The sequence below is a fragment of the Glycine max genome, chromosome 11, assembly GCF_000004515.6.
Source record: "Glycine max cultivar Williams 82 chromosome 11, Glycine_max_v4.0, whole genome shotgun sequence".
In the NCBI taxonomy this organism is placed as follows: Eukaryota; Viridiplantae; Streptophyta; class Magnoliopsida; order Fabales; family Fabaceae; genus Glycine; species Glycine max.
The window spans coordinates 4,686,461-4,706,612 of record NC_038247.2 but is presented as its reverse complement, the minus strand read 5'-3'; the positions used below and the strand labels follow the sequence as shown (position 1 = coordinate 4,706,612).

The 20,152-nt window shown below is 31.8% G+C and overlaps 1 protein-coding gene across 2 annotated transcripts; it reads left to right on the top strand.

Moving 5' to 3' along the window:
- The first annotated feature begins 10,752 nt into the window (after positions 1-10,752).
- LOC100777243 (BEL1-like homeodomain protein 4) lies at positions 10,753-18,963 on the top strand. Of its 2 annotated transcripts, none has more exons than XM_003538782.5 (5): positions 10,753-11,173; positions 11,361-12,571; positions 13,884-14,272; positions 15,492-15,552; positions 17,885-18,963. In XM_003538782.5, exons 2-5 carry the CDS (start codon positions 11,531-11,533, stop codon positions 18,509-18,511), a joined length of 2,118 nt encoding a protein of 705 aa, XP_003538830.1. In that variant the 5' UTR covers positions 10,753-11,173; positions 11,361-11,530; the 3' UTR covers positions 18,512-18,963. The 2 variants fall into 2 exon arrangements, with proteins under 2 accessions (XP_003538830.1, XP_014619348.1); XM_014763862.3 differs by having other exon boundaries at positions 11,297-12,571.
- Positions 18,964-20,152: the final 1,189 nt, after the last annotated feature.

Below are 20,152 nucleotides of genomic sequence, written 5' to 3'. Positions count from 1 at the left end.
ACATATATGGACTCGGAAATCAGAATCCTTCTATATATGAAGTTTATCGTTTATGCACAGGATTAAGAAAGGCAGAAGAAGAGTATATATTGACAGGTAAAGGTATTTAATAAAATAAGATATGTTGCGTGTGTATATATATATATATATATCACAATTGGCTTAATCTCATGTCACTTTACCTGAGGTTTGATATGGTATTCATGAAATACCTGCACTTGCTATACATTGCATTAAATAGCACATATACTACTATTTACGAGTATGAATGTACGTACAAAAGAATCTTAGTAATGAGTCATAGTTAAGTTGTTCTATGTTTATAATATTTAGTCAACACGTGACTTGAAAACAAGCCAAAGAGCCATTAAGAATCTTTAATTAAACTTTTCGGAGCAGCTAAAGTGTAAACTTCCCTTCTTATAAAGTATACTAAATATAAGCCAAAATATAAGATTGACTCAATATTTAAAAAAATGTGATACCATCAATAAAATTAATATTTATATAAATGTAGCCGATAGCATCAACATCGCAAAAGAAAATCCGAATAGGTACATTACATTCCAGCCCATCGCAATAAAGCTAGGAATAGTGGCCCGACAGGTACCACACTATAGCTATATATATATATAGGTCTAACGTACACTTAAACCTCAAACAACTTCACCACTGTCTTTTTTGGTTAAATGCATGCACCCCCTCAATGTTAATAATATTGCTCCTGGATATTTGAGATTCCGTTGCTGCACCCATGCATGACCAGAGTCCACAACACTCCTTGTTGGTGGTATATATATTGATTAGTACGGTAGTGAAAAGTGAAAACATGGATATATAGATAAGCAGCCGCTAAACTGTAAATTATTCCAACACATTGAAGGACAAATGCGTGGCATCTCTTGTTAAACAACAAGAGAAAGGTGGAACGTGCGTGTATATATCAAAGACACCGCAGCTACTCTTTGCTTTCAATATATTAAATACTACTCCCTTTTTTTTATTATTTATAAAATAAATTTTTTGTTTCTATTTATAAATTTAAAGCAAACATTCATAATTGACATTTTTAAATTATTTCATTTGTTTATCCTATCTTTTAAGATGATAGCGCATAGATTAAGAATAATAATATAATTAATCTCTCCATTTTTTTTAAAATTGTTTGTAGTTTCTTAGTCTTCTATTTCTATTATGACGTATTATACACTATTGTTTTCCCTGCACTTTTATAAGGATATGACTGAGGAAATAATAATTAATGTATTTTAAAATTTTAAAATAAAATAAATTTCTTCAAAAGTGAAAAAATATACAAAACTAATAATTTCTTCTTATTTATATTTTCTTGACAGAATTTCTTATCTATACTTAATTTTTAAATATTTTATACTTATTATAGATAAAATAAAAATAATTATAAGGGTCATATTAGGATATTAAAAAAAATGTAATACAATGAAGAGTGTGAATTCTATTAAATTGTTTCAAAATAAAAAAAATAAAAAAGATAGAGTAATTAATTTTTTCAAAATAAACAAATAAAATTCTTTTATATATATATATATATCCTCTACGCACATGCACGTACATAGATGATGAGTGTTTTTCTTTGAAGCTGATGGCGACTGGCGAGGGGAATTATTTGAGACTTGTGCTCAATAATAAAAAAATGCACCTACTAATAATAAATTAACCATTAATTAACTATTTTTAATTAAAGTTTCGCATTAGACAGCCATTAAATAATTAATAAGTAGAAAGTTTTATGAAATGAAAATCACGATATTTAATATATTAATAATATTTTTGTTGTGTTATCCATTGTACTCACCTAGCTTTAAACATTTATATGATTAGAAATACTTAGCTTACGAAAAATTATTAATAATACCTATGTTTTTTATAGGGTAATACTAAATGATATATTACTAATAAAAAATACTTCAATGTGGGAGACAATGATTAATAAAATTGTTTCATATATAGTGAAAGAGAGATTTTTTTTCATTCCTAATATAATTGGCTTGAATAAAATGATCTCCCATGAAAAATACTTGTAATCTTGTAGAAAAAAAATATTTTAAATTAGTGGACTGATTAACAATGTCACATTAGTCATTCACATCAGTTATTCGATAATCAAATGATACATAAATATTTCCAAAACTCCTTCCGTTTCTTTCTATATGTTTTTTAAGGTTATTATGTAGAAATCAACAAATATAATATATTTTTTATTTTAATAAAATGATTGTGAAATTTTTCATTTTTATTTCTTTCTCTTTACATTTTACAATAAACACATAAATAAATTAATTAAAAATTACGAGACAAGTGAGAGTATAATTGATAGAATAATAACTAATGTAATTTTGAATTTTACAAGTGACAGATAAATAAGAATAAAAATTCTCAAAAACTCTGAGATAATTAAAAAGGAAAGGAAGTAGTATTGGTTAATTTAATTATCATTATCAGATAAGTTGGACGTGGGATTGGCGGTGTAAGAATATAAAATTGGAAAGATAGATCTTGCCAACAAATTAGCGACATGATCTTAACGTATTACGGCGGTACAACTGCACACGTATGCAAGGAATTAGGACCATTATATATATATATATATATATATATATATATATTGGTTCAATTGTTAATTGTTGACAAATTATTGGTAGGGTCAGATGTAAAATGAAGGTACAGATTCTGACCGTTAACCTTTTGCAGCATTACCTGCTAATAAATCAAGAAACTGGCTTTGCAGTATTTGGAAATCATTAGCTGATTTTGTATTATTCTTTAACCAATGCATATAAACTTATCAAGGATCGATGTTCTTTGTTCTTAGTTTTTTCTTTCCCGAAAGAAGCAGAAGAAATAGAAGTACACGAAATGACGAAATGGTATACTGATTTAATTTATCAACAAAGCTAACTTTTACACTACACCCATAAAAATTAAGAATGAAGCACATGTTGGTGCTTTAAACGAATTTTCCTCGTTTCCATTCAAGTACATCTTTCTTCTTTCGATTGGCCTTAATTAAGGAGCAGTTGTAACTAACATCAAGGAAAATAAGCAACTAATTAAATAGAAAGTACTTAACAAGGTATTATGTTTCTGAAGGGAAATTGGAAGGGAAAACAATAAAATGAAATGAAAACGTAAAGCAATATATTGAATTATTGATGAGTATAACAACTGTGAACTAGTAGCAATAATTAAGAACCAATAATTTGTCAACAATTAACAATTGAAGTTGATGATGAACATGTGGGCTCTAGACCGGTTAGTCAATGGGGGTAATATAAAATTATACAGTAGTATAAAAGAAAAATGTGGGCTTAGAATTAAAAGATCTACCTCACTTCATTACCCATTTAATTGACAAAGATGTAAATATATCATGGGAAGGTGCCATCAAACTTCCCCAATAATTATCACATTACAGTAATATTGACGCGTGCACTGTGCACGATGCTCCTATATCTGTTGCTATCTCCGTCATCCATAAACAAAGCGATCAAACTAGTGCTGTGAAATTAAAGACAGCGCTATCAGAATGTGCTTGAAATTGAGCAAACATCCGCTTTTGGTCCCACGTACATATTTCCCATATCTAAGTATAGCTACACGAATATTTAAATAAGTGAGCATGGTAATGACAACGGCGCTGGGTGCATTGCATGATATTTGTATGTCAATTGATTGATACATTACTGGGTTATCTCTCCATCTAAAATATCATAATCATTTTTTTTTAAAATTAGGATATAAAAAAATGATCATTGGTGTTGGATGTTATACTTCAAAGTACGTCTCTTGGGGTGTTCAGCGTGTGGTACAGATAGAAAGTGTTGGGATGGTGAGGTTTTCTTGTTGTTTGAATAAAAATCACATAGTGACGCCAAAAAGGCAAATTAAGGGGTGAGCCAATGTTTTTGTGGTGTTTAGGCTTTAAAAGTTCAGCCACCTAATTAAAGCAAAGGGGGTGGCTATTGTTCCTTCTAACTTTCCCAAAGCAGTGCGGCACTTGCAACTCGGAACGTGAACTTTAAAAATGTTTATAGCATATAAAAGTAATCAAACTTGAAAAAGACGGAGAGAGGACAAAATAAATGTTTAACCAATACTAGCATGCATAAATTAAAGACACGTGCGTAGCCGACTTTGGCACGTGAGTGGAAGATATAAGGGATAATTAGGTTCTGGCAATGATGAACTGGTCCCGGCCAAAGCAAAGGGACCAAGCGTACGTGTAAGGGGAGTACGTGGGAATCACGTGACATCACAAAAGACTTGTTTAGAACTTGAGAAGAAGTTAAGCTGTCAATTGTTCTTCTGGTTTGCAGTTGGAGAAATATCAAATGCCAAGTGTTTCCTTTCCCTCCTCCCAATTGAGTGTTTGAGTAATGAGTAGTAAATTCGAGTTTAAGATTGCTCAACCTAGCTAGGCATAACTAGTTGTTAGTTAATTGCATTTCAAATATGACAATTCCCACTTTCTCTCCTTTCCGTATGTCAAGATCCTACTTATATTTCAAGGAAACAAACAAACGTCAATTACTATTGCCAATGGAAACAATATTTTCTCTACTTATGAAACTATGTTTGGTTAACGCTAACCATAAGCCAATGGATAGAGATTTTACGGTTCCTATGTGTTTATACTATATGTGTGTGGAAGAGAGATAGTAAGCTGATCAGCTATATTATAATTTGGTTCAAGTCTATACTTATATTTAAGGTTGTCTTTACACGTCAATGGCTCTAATTAATTGATATATAAATATACGTGTTTGTTAGAAATAATATTCAAATCGTGCAATTTTCTTCTTGCTTGTAATATCATTATATTAAATGATGGCTCATCTCTTGTAAATTTTCCACCATATTATTGTTTTTAATTAAGTCTTTAAAATCTTCTTGTGAACAAGAAGTCGTATTGGTGATGTGCGACAAGTTAGAATACAGAGAGCTCTGAGAGAGAAAATTAAGACCATAAACAATATAAACCCCGTGTTTGTAAAAACACTGGTAGTATAATTTTAATTTTTTAAAAAAAGACAAAATCTCTTTGCCTGGTTGATTGTAATAGTTGGAATCCTAGCTAAAAGGATTTTTAAGAGATAAATTATTGACTATACTTGTTTGTAGTGCCATATGTATCTCTTATTACAAATTGTTGAATTAATTAACATTTATATTTGGGTCTAATTAAGTTTTTCAAGACTTATAACTAAATTTATTTGAGTGTGGTTTAAAGTTTAAACAAACTTTTGAATAAAAACTCAAGAAAATAAAATAATAATAAATAAATGTAAACTGATTTTTTTTATCATAAATTAAAATTAGTTTATGTAATTCATTTTTTTTAAAATCCTCATGTAGCTTCTTTTTAAGCTGAAAAATACAAGTTGATTTTGATTTTTGAAAAAGTATCATTTATTATTATATTTTTTATTTTATAAATATTTAATCAAAAGTTTATCCAAATTAATTCTTATAAGTGTTGTGTTTCTACTTTCTATAACTTCAAATCTAATTCTTAGCCACACTATATATATATATATATAATATCTTAAAAGAAAATATTTTATATAAGAATAAGAGAATTAAATTTAAATTATATAATCATATATAAAAGATTGAGATTTAATATCAATTTATATGTTTTTTGAAGTGATCACTTCACATTAAATCTTAATCATTTATACAGTCTAGATTTAATTTTTTCAGTTTTATATAAAATACTTTCTTTTCATATAATATATCTTCTATATATATAAAAACATATATTATGAGAAAAAAATATGTTATATCAGTGAAAGAATTAAATTATACCCATGTATATACAGGTAGAATAGAAATCAAATTACACCAACTTATTTTTAACAAATACAACACCAAATCTGATTTCATTCTATTACCATCCATCCGACGCCTCTAATAAAATCATTAAATTCAAACACGTGCCTGTCATTAACACAACTTATGATTGAAATTCTCTATATTGCCCCTAAGAAGATCACTACTCACACAAATTCAAGTTGTATTTCCTTTGTTTTTTTTCTAAAAAATAAATAATTAAAAAACCCATCTTTTAACTCCATCCTTCAACTCAATCACCGAATACCCATGTACTGGATTAAAAGTCTAGTGATTTCAAGGTTTTGGGAACAATTGAAATCACAGGTTTCAATCACTAATTGCAGCGATGGGTATCTTTTGGGTATTTTATGATTTGAATAGATAGTGGAGGAATTCTATATAATTGCAGCGATGATTTCTTAAAAAAATAATTTCCACGAATTCTATATAATGGAGGAATTTCGTATCCTGCTTTGGTCTTTAATTACGTAGACCAGGAAAATTTGGGTTTTGTGCTGTTACATGATCTTCTAAGGGGCAATACAGATCATTTCAGTAATAAGTTACGAGTTAATGATAAGCACGTCACTGATCTTAGTGAGTTTATCAGATGATAATAGAATCAACGGCCAAGATTTGATGTAATTTTTTAAAATTTGATCCTATGAGGGAACAAATTATATCAATACAATTATTATATTATTTTATAAGTTAAAAACTTAATGTTTGCTTAAGATACATTATTAAATTAAAAGTTTGTTTCACATAAATTATATATAAAATTTTTATATTAATTCAAAATCAATAATGTAAAATAAAAATAATTTCATTATCTTTTTGTTATTCAATTTTCATAAAAATTGATACAAACAATTTTGATAATACATAAATATAATTCAGTAATAAAAATTATATTTTATATCAAATTATAAAAATAATGTAATAATTATTAAAATTATATTGATATAATTTAATGTCTCATTTATATATATCTCTGTACGGATTAAACAATTATATTTGAACGGGTTTACCAACTTTGTGGTAAACAGAATATGGGAATATAACTACCAAGTACCAACCGATGGTCGTTTCTGAATCTGTATTGTGTATCCAGGCTTACAAGAATTTTGGGTAGCAGCATCACCTTATTATTTTCACATGGAAAAAATAGCACATGCGTGTACCCTAACTGCCTATGCTATTAAAAGAAAATTGATAGCTTCTTTCCTTTGGCACGTATACGGATACATGTTTTCAACTATTAATTATCATGTCCATCATAAAGGTACTTTAGAACTTAAACAAAATTAAAACAAATATATAAATTAGATTAAATATTTAAGAAGACATTTCTAAATTATAAAAAATCAATTCAGATAAATTTTAACAACATATATGAAAGACAAATCATTTTAAATTATAAAAAATAAAATAAATAATTAACAGTGGCATGATTATTTATTTACTAAAATTAAATTAACTATCAAGAAAAATTTAAATAATTACTTTCGAAAGATTAAATAATATATTTAAAATTTAAAATTGTTCAAGAACTACTTTTATGCATTTAGAGAAAATAAATTAATTGAGTACGTAGAAATTAAATTACTTTGTATTACTTGGCTTAGAAAATCGAATCCCCGCCCCATCTCCCTTTTTTAAATTCACAAAATAGGTAAGTTTCAGTATTTTAATAATCAAAATAGTTGAGTTGATGTTTCGAGTGGTTAAGGCAGTGATATCATATTCGACTCGACCCAATGGGTCAACCCGGTGGATCTGGAATCGATATATTGTTCGACCGATTCAAGTTGTTTGCAGAAACGGATCTACATGGGACTTGATATTCTTTGTTTTCTTTTTAACCGTTAAGCAATTCTTTGGCTCTTTTTGATTGGGTGGGGCTGCTATGAACATCAAAAGACGCGTATAATATTGCATATATAATGTTTGCAGAAGTCAAACTTTGTACAAACTCTAATGTATACCTGCTAAAAATGATAAGAGAGCGAGCCCTATGTTATGTTATATACCATAAATTAGATATAAAATTATACTAACATTTACCAGAGCATATCCGGGTATGAATTCGAAATAATAGTCATTGAATACTTGCGCGTGATCTTTTTGCTATGACGGGAGTTAAAATCGTAGACATTTCTTTATTAATTGGTACATGCTGAGTCTCGTACTCTCGTTATTAAATGGTACATGTTATTACAATTCATGATCTCCGAGAAAATCATACCAACACACTTTTTTTTTCTGAATTCAAACCAACTCAAATGTTGCTTGTGTAATAATAATAATACTTAATTAAATTATAATTTAATATACTAAAGAAATTCAATACAAAAACATATACTATACATCTAATTTATGCAACTACAACAATTTAACTAAATTCAAATCCAACCTAACAAACATATGAAAGCTTACTAGCTATTGTCCTTCCTCAAGGAAATATAGGTGTAGTCACTTTTCACAACACGGCACAAGTTCACAGTCACAAAGAAGTGAAGGTATTAATTAATGACGACAATTATTAGGACTTAAAATTTATAATTTCGAGACATATGAAGATATGAATAGGATTGTGAGTTGTAACTTTTCCAGTAAAGTATAAGCATTAGATGTATTTTTTTTAAAAAAATAAAGGTATGAATAGTATATATTGTGAGTTGTAATTTTGTTATAGAATATGCATATATTATAGGGTCAATAAAGTACATGTAGCATCTCTATAAATTTCATGGCTACCCTAATTGAACCCAAACTTAGTAGGTGATTTTTCTTGTCATGGGTTTAGTTTTTTTATATAATATAGAAAATTCTTTCAATATAATTTTTATTAGTTAATCTTGAATACAAGAGAGTATAGAATAACTTAAAATACAGTGCATAGAAATTAAATTTGAAAAAAAAAATTAATTTTTTTTTTGTAAAAAATAAGGAAATAACTTGATCATAACCATTACAAAGACGAAAAACTAAATTTGAAAACAAAATATTAAGGATCCACTTGGGATGTTTGCCAGTTTATGAGTTTGGAGTCTCAAACTGTACTTTCAAAACAAAACGTGTTTTTGTTAAAGTGTAGTCAACAATTTTTAATTCAATTTTAAAACTCTTTTACACTAGTTTTAAAAAATTAAACGAGCTATAACATTTTTAGTTTTTTTTTAATTATTATTCCACAATGACACCTTCTTATTGTCATCGCCTCAACTTGGATGCCATTGTTGACACCCTCCAACCATCATTACCTCCGTTTGGCAGCCATGGGTTGCTAATTAAGCACCCGCTCCCTCATCGTCACTGCCTCCATTTGGTAGGCATGACCATTGCAACTAATTTTGAAGCTTCTTGAATCCTAATTTTGAAGCTTCTTGAATCCAAATTTTGAAACCATGAGGATCCTAATTAGAAGATTGACTTCATTAATTTGCTCTATTCTTGTGAACCATGCTCCCACTCCCATTCACCGCCGAAATCTTTTTCATCTGGGAAAAAGATTGATACCATGTTTCATGTTGCTTGTTCCACTGCCTGCTTTGAATTCGTAGAGAATGAGCACAAAATTTAATCTTATTTCTTTCACCTCTCAGTTTAAGAAACTCAAATATATAATGAATTCAATTTTAGTTATAAATTCAATTTTTATTATCTATTGTTACTATAATACTGTCTTTCAAATTCATAACACGATATGATAAAATTTGAAAAGCAATTTAACAATGTCCTTGGTGTATAATATATAATTACTTTAACGAAATTTCTATATTTTATAATAGCTTTGTATGATTTCTAGGATGCTGCAATAAATATGCGATAAAAAGAATTACACATGAAAAATGAAATTAAAAAAAAATCTAATTAAAAAATAAGTTTAGACTAAATATAACATAAAATATAAAAATATATTTAAACCTTAATCATGAGTAAAATAAGGTGAAACATGAAAAACACATGTAAAAAATTAAGGGTACACCAAAAGGGAAATGAACATGGCCATGGTGACAGAGCCAAACCTTAAAGCAGTTATGGGTACTTTTCAGACCCTATTTATCCCACACAAACCTAACTTGGTCTGTTTTACCCATCCATTCGCACGTGCCATCCATCCACTTCGTGTAGCATTTCTTATTTCTAAAATCTCTATTTCCCCTGTCTTACTTCACTTGTGCTATTAATGAATTTGCAGCGCTTAAGATGACCTACATGTCCTTACCAACTAATGGGGCTCAGCTGCATCGGCAATGATTATGTAGGGCACTATGGTCATTCCAACATATAAAAAAAGATGGTGGTAGTTTGGATCATTGAGATGACTTTGTACTCACCTTATCTTTATTTTATTCCGTAGTTTGCGTTGGTTTCCAAAGGACGTATTCAAATGACAATAAAAACCAATACTTGTGATGACATTGTGCTCATTTCCTAAACACTATATATAAAACTAAGCTAGTGTGATAAAAAAAAATTGGATCATGATCCTCTCCTATATATATATATATTTAAACATTGGAAGATTTTTATCGTACAAACAGTTTTGTTTAGAATTTGCGTATATTTCTCTTTGTAGAAGAGCATCCACTCATATTTCGAAGGGAAACAAAAATGATATACATAAATCCTTAGTCTGTTAAATTCATCGTAGTCAGTTTGGAAAATTCCTTTGCTTTGACTTGTAATTCCAAGCATTATTACGTTGGCTATTTTTGATGTGTAGATAAGATAGGGTTAGTATGGTCATTTCAGTCGATGAATATTTCTTGTGCGTACAATTCATTACCATTTATATAAATATGAAAAAAATGGTGTCAAATTGAAGAATATAATGATAAAAAAGTATATATAAAAGGGCATTATTGGTGGGGGAAAAAAAAACTAAAGGAAGAGGTGAAGACCGAAGAAGAGTGAGAGCGACCGCTTCCCTTTCCTCTCTCTTCTCCTCTTTCACATACACTCTCTTTTTCTCTCTCTGTGTTTATTTGAGACAAGTATGATATCAGTTCCCCAAACCCTCCATCTTTAATTTTATATTGTTGCGAAACCTGCACTTTCTTTTTAGAGAAGGTGATTGCAAAAAACACTTACCGCGGAGAGCAACAAAAGAAAGAAAAGGAGAGAAAGAGACGACAGGCGACAACGTAGAGAGAGAGAGAAAGTGAGTGAGTGTGTGTTTGTGTATGTGAGATAGAGAGAGAAAGAAGAAACTGTAGAAGCTATCAAAACCACCGAGGGGAAAACGATGTCTGAGAGCTTTACATCCTTTCATACCCTGCAACTCTAAGAGGTACATATTATGTGTGCATATATATATACACCCACCCACCCATGAGATATTAGCAAATTAAGCTGAAAATGATAAATCTGAAAATTTAACACACTCTTTTTTCTCTTTTTCTATCATGTCTAGTGTTTGTTGATGTTGGATTTGGTTGTTCTCCTTATTACTGATCAATAATTCAACTATTGGACAGTGGTAATAATTAGAATAAGCTGAGGAGCTGGGATTAGTGGTTGTTGTTGCTACTTGCTGGCAAGATGATGGTTTTACTATGGGAATAGCAACACCGTCACATTCAAGAACAGTACTAGAACTAAACACCATTGGTTTTCTCTTGGATCTTGTATCAATTCTTGCAATTCTATGTCCCAAGATTTTCAACAAGGAATCTTCAGCTTCCCGAATGGGTTGGAGAGAGGAAGGCTAGTGAGTCCGCAGCAACAGATCCGGAGGGACAAAGTAAGGTTCGAGGCGGCGGCGCCATTGGTAGGGATAGAGGAGGAGGAACCGGTGTACGAGACCGCCGGGATGTTGTCGGAGATGTTTAATTTTCCGCCCGCGACGGAATTGTTGGAGCAGCAGCACGCGACGGCGACGTTCCGGGCGGCGAGGCAAGCCGGAGAGTGGTACGGAAACAGACAGCAACAGCAACAGATTTCAGGCATTAATGCTGACTCAGCAGCAGCCATGCAACTTTTTCTGATGAACCCTCAAACGAGGTCTCCTTCTCCTCCTCAAACCCACGCCACTCCTTCGTCAACGCTTCACATGCTGCTTCCAAATCCTTCTTCAAATTCTTCCCTCCAAGGATTTACTGGTTCGGCCGCGGGAGGGTCTTTTGGTCAATTCACATGGGTTCCTGAGAGTGCTCATCAACAAGGAGGCGTGGTGGAAGGGCAAGGTCTTTCGTTATCGTTGTCTTCTTCGCTGGAAGCAGCAAAAGCCGAGGAACTGAGGATGGGGGATAGTGGTTTTCTATATTACAATCATCAACAAGGTGGAGGTGGAGGAGGTGGTTCTTCTTCTTCTTCCGCGGTTCAGTTTCAGTACAAGAATAATAACAATAACCATCACCAAGCATTGCATTTGCAAGGGGCGATGGGACACGACAACAACCACCAGGGACATGTTGGGTTTGGGTCATCCTCGTTAGGTGTAGTTAATGTTCTAAGAAATTCAAAGTATGCGAAGGCTGCACAAGAGTTGCTGGAAGAGTTTTGCAGTGTAGGGAGGGGTCAGTTTAAGAAGAGCAAGTTCAATAGGCAGAATTCAAACCCTAATTCAAATGCCGGTGGTGGTGCTTCGCCTTCATCAAAAGATGCTCCTCCTCCTCCTCCTTTGTCAGCCGCTGATAGGATTGAGCATCAGAGAAGGAAGGTCAAACTACTATCAATGCTTGACGAGGCATGTATTCTAATCTCTTTCTCTCTCTCTCTCTCTCTTTCTTTCTGTTCCCCTCTCACCTTCTCTCCTCCATCAAGAGTCAAGGTCCCCCGATATCTTTTTCTTCTTAATTATTAATTTGTTTAATTTAATCAATTAATTAGTAGTGCATTATTTGTCTTCCAAATTAGCATCGGGGATAATAGAGCACACGTTTCTCTCCTCTCCGGCCGGTATCTTCAATTAATATTTTTATTTTATAAAAAAAAGGTAAAAAAGGAAAAAGGCCGGCTGGTATAATAGGGTTCCATTTGCATAGGATCAGTTGGTAGGTAAGTGTTCCTTATTTTAATTGTAATGTGTGAAACCCGGTTTTTTAATCCTTCGATTTGATTGGTGGGATGATTTTATAATATTTTAATTGGGTTTCTTGGTTTGGTGTAAACCGTGAGACTTAGTATTAGGAGAATACGTCCATCAAGAAGCGACGTTTCTTCTCATTAGTGTAAGATAGACCCCAACAGAACGAAGAAAGGCACTCAATCACCATATCTATTACGTACTAAGTTGTTATCAAAGCCACTTTCACTTTACAGATCCACACCTATCATGGAAATATTGCAGCCAAAGCCATTGTTAAGTTATCATATCTCAGTTGACCAGAAGAGATCCACAGGGGTCTTTTTTCTTTTCTTATGAACGAACTTCAGCCTCTTTTTTTTTTTTTTTGATTTTATATATGTGCACGAGCCTATCAATTGGTGAAGAGTACTGCAGAAAAGAAACCCAGGGGATATTCTTCATACTCGTTAACAATTAATACTATTTCATTGCATCTCTAATATTCCTTGGAAAAATCACACCTTTATACAATTCCTTAGATATCGTGGATCTTTGATTTTTTTTTTTTTCTTTCAGAAGTAACATAGTCTCACAAATTAACCAAATTTCAATACTTGGTTACAATTTTTCTTTCTGCCCCGTCTAATCCATCCATTTACTTAACAACCATAAAATAATAGAGTATTTAATATGTGTATTTGTCTTTCACTATTTACATGGGCTAGTGCCGATATATATATCTAACTAATAGCTATCCACATTTATTTCACATATGAGTTGTTTTCTTTTATTAATGCTAAAGTTGGTTCATCTATAGCTTTTCACAAACGGCACAATGGATGAGTAAATGAGAACATGCATGAACGACATCTTCTAGCTAGCTTTTTCCTTTTTAATTTTATTTTTTTAAAATTGGTGTCTTCAACATTTCATTGATTCATTGATATAGCAAGTTAATATATAGTGAATAATATTAATTTGTTGGAGGCAGGTGGACAGGAGATACAACCATTACTGCGAGCAAATGCAGATGGTAGTGAACTCATTTGACCTGATGATGGGTTTTGGGGCGGCAGTGCCGTACACAGCACTAGCGCAGAAAGCAATGTCTCGGCATTTCCGGTGTCTGAAGGAGGCGATAACAGCGCAGCTGAAGCAAAGTTGTGAGGTACTAGGAGAGAAAGATGGAGCGGGGAACTCAGGAGGTTTGACCAAGGGTGAGACCCCAAGGCTTAAGATGTTAGAACAAAGCCTAAGACAGCAGAGAGCCTTCCACCAGATGGGCATGATGGAACAAGAAGCTTGGAGACCCCAGAGAGGCTTGCCTGAACGTTCTGTCAACATTTTGAGAGCCTGGCTTTTCGAGCATTTTCTCCACCCGTACGTAATTCCTTCTATTGCTTAATTTTCCCTGTATATATTTTCTCTCACCATTAATTAACCAATTACTTAATGTAATCATGAGGAGATATTATCATATGGTCCAATACTATTATGGTCTTCACTAATTAGTAAAACTAGGTTAAAATCTTAAAAGATTTTATACTATTATGGTCCAATACTATCTTTTAATTTGTGAATGAGAATAACGGCAAATGAAGTTTTTCATCAGCAGAGCTGATTAGTAATCAACAAAATCAGTATATACTACAATAATATTGTCACCCAAATAATGGTTTTAATTAATCTCTTCATGATACATAATTGAGTGTTATTAGTCTTAGATTGATTAATAACTTTTATAACCCAAGAATCACATCAACATATTACTATTTTTTTATCACATTTTTATATTAGGTGATTACTAAAATAAAAGTAACATTTGTTTGAACATTGTGTTGAGTATATAACAATATAACAATATATATATATATATATATATATATATATATATATATATATATATATAAGTACAACACAGGAGGATATTGGGATAATCTACCATATAGATCTTTGAGAGTAAGCAAATTATATATATAAAAAAAAAAAGGATAACACTCGATACGGAAGATACTGTGATCATTAACTAGAAGAAAAGCAGCAGGGCTTGTGTTTATTTAAAAAAATTATAAAGAGACAAAGAAAGGGAGGAGGGGGTGGCAGAAGGAAAGAGAGGATCTAATCTAAAATAAAAGCCATTATTTACGTGCCGTATGCGTATGATCGTTTAGAGGAACAGTAATGCAGTAATATTGCGCAGTGTCCTTGGATGTTGTCTCGGCAGCAAAAAGGTGGAAAAAGATGCATACAGCATCATTGATCGATGCTCTAGCTTTAACTACGATGAATATTTCTTGGTATCTTTTTCTGTGATCTCGTTCAATATATACCTAATTAGATGAACTGATTAAGGGGGGAAGGGGTTGGGGAGAGAGACAGTGATATCAGTGTGTACAGTAATCTGCTTTACTTCTGCTATGGCAGCTAGGACATAGATCTTTCTTTCTTTCTTTCTCTTAGATTCTCACGCCCACGAAGGGAAAGAAAATTAAGAAAGGTTTGAAACTCGATCAGCGAGGGGTACAGATACAGAAAGCTCCGTGTCCCTTTATACGGTTAAGGCAAGGATTCTGATGTCATTTTCTGGTCTCTTTCTCAGGTATCCAAGCGATGCAGATAAGCATCTGTTGGCACGACAGACTGGCCTATCGCGAAATCAGGTTCGTTCACTTCTTTCTTAATTACTACCTTTAATTTCCACAATATAATAATTAATTAGCTAATTAGACGCATGGACCACGTTAAGTAGGAAAGAAAAGAGAAAGCCATGAATGGAAAAAGAAGAGGGACCAGCACTGAGTTCAGATGCAAATTACATGTTTTTGAGTTTTGTTTCTCTGGTTTCTTCTGTCTCTCTCTAGGCTGCCATGTGTGTTTTATTTTGTTTAATGCTACCTTTTTCTTCTCGAGTCAAAAGTTTCGTTTTCTCCTCTCTGAAGAAATACTTATCTTTTAGTCTAGCTTTAATTTAATTTTGGAATCTTTTACTTCACGACATAATTAATTCTGAAATTAAATGAGCAGAGGTAAGTACAGAAGCAATGAGACTTGGAAATTTGTTGCTTTCAATCGAGCTCACTCTGCCAGTTACTCCTTTTTTTTTTTTTTCTCTATCATATCAACTGGCTTCGCCAACTAAACAATATAGGAGCCATAAATATGGGGAATAAATGTGTGTTTCCAAGATGTTAATGCCTGCTAATGGCATACTATTTCGTATTCATGCAACTTCGTCTGCTGTCTGCCTGGCTCGATATTTTGTTTCTTTCTTTCCTCTGTTAATATATTCACATAAGATATACTCTATTATAGAATTTTGCATGTTTTATATTAATCATTAATCCCTTCTTTTTTAGCAATATATATATATATATATATATATATATATATATATATATATATATATATATATATATATATATATATATATATATATATATATATATATATATATATATATATATATATATATATATCAGCAAAAAACCATGTCCCTTCTCATATTTTATTTGGTATGTGGATAAAAATATAGAATGGATTAGTTTGGTTTTTTTTTTCTTCTGTACCTGGTTAGATATTCTGCACTAGATGTGTACATTGGATAAATTTTAGATATAGTTCTATATAAATGTTTTGGTGTGCTGATAAATAAAATGTTTTTGGTGTAATTCTTCAATTGAAATTGAAGTTTTACTTCAATAGTTTATATTATCTTAATGCAAATTTTTATTACGCAAATTACTGATGTATGTAAATTCCAAATTTTTATTGGAGAATAACATAAAATATAGTTGAGGAAATTATGAGTTTTTTCCTTGAGTGTTATTTTTTTTTCCTGATAAACCAAAATCCAAAAGCCTTGTTACGTGCTATATAAAATATAATATGTGAGAACTTGTAATTAATCTTAATTTGTTTGGTAAATGGAAAATGACTGAAAAGAAAATTGGTTGAGAAATATATACAGGAAAATCATTTTTTTTATCATTTGATTGAAGAGAAAAATACAAGTAAAAAAAAATAAAATTCACAAAAAAGAATAGATTGAGAAGAAATGATAGACAAAAATAACATTTAATTGAAAGAACAATTTTTTATTAGTTTACTTATTTACCATCTATTAAAAGGATATTAAGTTTCTGTAACAAAAAAAGGATATTAAGTTTTTTTTAGCACACATTAATTTTTTTCCTTAATCAACAACAAAAGTAGAAAATTAATTATTTTCTTACTTTTTTTTCTCAGAAAACTATTTTTATTTGCTTTCCTTCTACTTTGTTTTTATTTCACTGTCTCCTTAGAGTTAGCCCCATAATCAAACCACAGTTCTGGATAGAAAGAAAAGGCCTGTTAATTTCCTGTGCCTTACATATGTGCAATATGAGCCTATACCCTATGGGGAGGGATAGACTCATCCAACTAAATCACTGTCCCTTCTTAGAAGAAACTGGTGATGAATAGTTTCATCTGTTGGAGTAACTAATCACGTTATTATTATTTTAAATCTGTCATTTTCACTGTCCTTTGTGTCACACCACAGTGAAGATGCCTCGGTGTCTAATCACACTTTAGCACAAAGGGACAAACAACAATGAGCCAGAAGAAAGGAAGCTCTTCTGTGTCCTTTTTCTTTTGTGCTAGGCTGCTAGCTGATAAATATATATTATTAATAATTAAATAATTGAACTGAAATTATACACGTATTCGGTGAAAACACAAAGTGTAGGTCAACAATAATCATTGTTATGATTTATGAACGTTCATGCATATCAGTTTATACTATAAGTCTATACTATATATATGTATATGTTAGTTTGTTATGTGTAAATTAATCATAGCTTAATAATGTGACAAATACTAGCGTTAATATTAATGCATTATATTTACCTTTTTCTTTTTTACCTTTTTCAGTCACATTCATTTACTATAAAATTTGCATCCGTGTGTATAGTATATTGATGGGTTGAATGGATGGAACCTGTTTGTTTTCAGGTATCAAACTGGTTCATTAATGCCAGGGTTCGGTTGTGGAAACCCATGGTGGAAGAAATGTACCAACAAGAACTTAAAGAAGCAGAGAGTGCAGAAGACAGAGAAAACAACAACAGCAACATTAGTGGCAACCAAGCACAAACTCCAACCACACCATCAGCGGCCACAACATCAACAGCAACAGCGCCACCACCACCACCACCAACGACAACAGCAACAAAACCGACAGGCAAAAGATCCGATGCCATCAATGCCCCCGATAGCGACCCTTCACAGCATGTTGCAATGAATAATAGACAAGGCTTCTCGGAAAACCAAGCAAAGAAGTCCACCGCATCCACCACCGCCACCACCACCACCGCCGCCGCCTCTGAGGTGGCGCCACCCGTGTCTCAGTGCTTCGACTCAGACCTGCCCCCACACAGATTAATGGCCTCTAATGACAACACGTGTCGCTTGGTCACAGCAGATTTTGGGACCGCATCTGCAAGTGCTGACATTGGATCCACACTCATTAGGTTTGGGACCACACCCGGTGACGTGTCACTCACCCTAGGGCTTCGCCACGCCGGGAACATGCCCTCTGAGAAAACTCCTTTCTCTGTTAGAGAATTTGGAGCCATTTAAACTTCAATATATATATATATATATATACAGTACTACTTCACATAATAATCAAAATAATAATATATATAGGAAGATGCTTTATCATATTATTATATATAATCATATCATCTAAAGAAAACATTTTTACGCCCTTTATTGTTTCTCAGTTATTCCTCGATCTGTCTTATTTGCATTGTGGAAGGACAGGAGAAAAAAAAGGTAATACGATATGAGAAAGGTAGTCTGAAGGTAGCTATTAATTAGGTGTAGCATTAATATGGTATCTATTGTATAACTGCATAGCAGATTGTTTTTGATGATTTTTCCCCCGATATATTATGTACTTTATTATTTAAGGTTTGTAGCTTAGTTTGATAGGACATGATCTAGTCAATGACCGAAATAATAACTGTTCCTTTTTTTTTTAACTTCTAATATAATGAAATGTCAAACCTTCCATTGTCCTTGTGCAATTGTTGATTCTTTTTTTTGTTCCTAGGGTAAATAAACGGGGCTGTATTAATTTCAAACAAAAGATCAAAATTATACATGAAAAAGTTTGGGAATAAAGACTCTCGTTGAATCATATAAGTATAACAGCAAGAACTGATAAATATTTATAGAATGTGAGTCATGTCCCAGACGGTTAAGAACAACTCTTGCTGCCTTGAAATCAAAACACTTGTTCCTTTAATGAAAGATGCGTTTAATTTTCACTGTCCAATTCTAACTCCACTTGATGAGCATATATATCTTGTTCTTCATACCATGCTAGTCCTCTCAGTACTGCCAAGAGACACTTTGACAACAACCTCAGTGCTCATACTTTTAATAGAGTCGAATGGACATTCTTACATTACATATTGTCCACTTACGCACCCTTCTAATTATTGTAATGAATGTTTCTAAATTATTGTAATGAAGGACAGATTATCTCAATCATGCATGTTGAGAAAAAAACATGCATGTGTATGAGACTTAAATTTACAATGGGACCACATATCATCCACCAATAAGGGAATTTAAAGTCGAATGCAAGTTATGGAGTCTTTGAAATTGAAAACTCGACAAAGTGACTCTCTTTGCCTCTTTGGCAAACTTTATTTCCCCGCTAAGAGAAATGAATATTGAGATTTTTGAATATAAGGGGTACTCAAATTCTTATATCAACTTCTTTAATTTACAAGAGAATAAAAACTCAAATAATTAAAATTAAAAAAAAAAGTGTGTAGACATTGGTTTACTTCATACATAATACATCCGTGAAGGGAGAATGATAAGCTTTAAGCGTCATTAAATCCTAAATCGAATATTACTCATATAGGAACATTTTGGGATCCCACGGAAAAACCAAATATGTTCACCATGGTGGTTAAAAAAATAGTAATAAACAAACTTGCAACCTGAAATAATTCTTTAGCAAACTCATTTAAACTATAAATGGTGAATAAAAATGATTTCTACAATATATAGAAAAGAAATACTTTCCATTAATTATTTGTAAAAAAATATTTCCTATTAATTACACAACTTTCATTTTTTAAAGGAATAGACGAAAAGGAAAAGACTTCCATCATTCCCGTTTTCAAAATTTTATTGTCATGGATTAATTTGCCAATTAAATTATTATTAGTTTAGACTATTATGTATCTTGTCACGTTT

What these genes read in the sequence shown, in the direction of transcription:
- LOC100777243 (XM_003538782.5), top strand. Translation starts at nt 11,531, where the DNA reads ATGTCCCAAGATTTTCAACAAGGAATCTTCAGCTTCCCGAATGGGTTG. An exon ending in TTCGAGCATTTTCTCCACCC is followed by an intron (nt 14,273 to 15,491) that starts GTACGTAATTCC and finishes TCTCTTTCTCAG; the next exon opens with GTATCCAAGCGATGCAGATA. An exon ending in CTGGCCTATCGCGAAATCAG is followed by an intron (nt 15,553 to 17,884) that starts GTTCGTTCACTT and finishes GTTTGTTTTCAG; the next exon opens with GTATCAAACTGGTTCATTAA.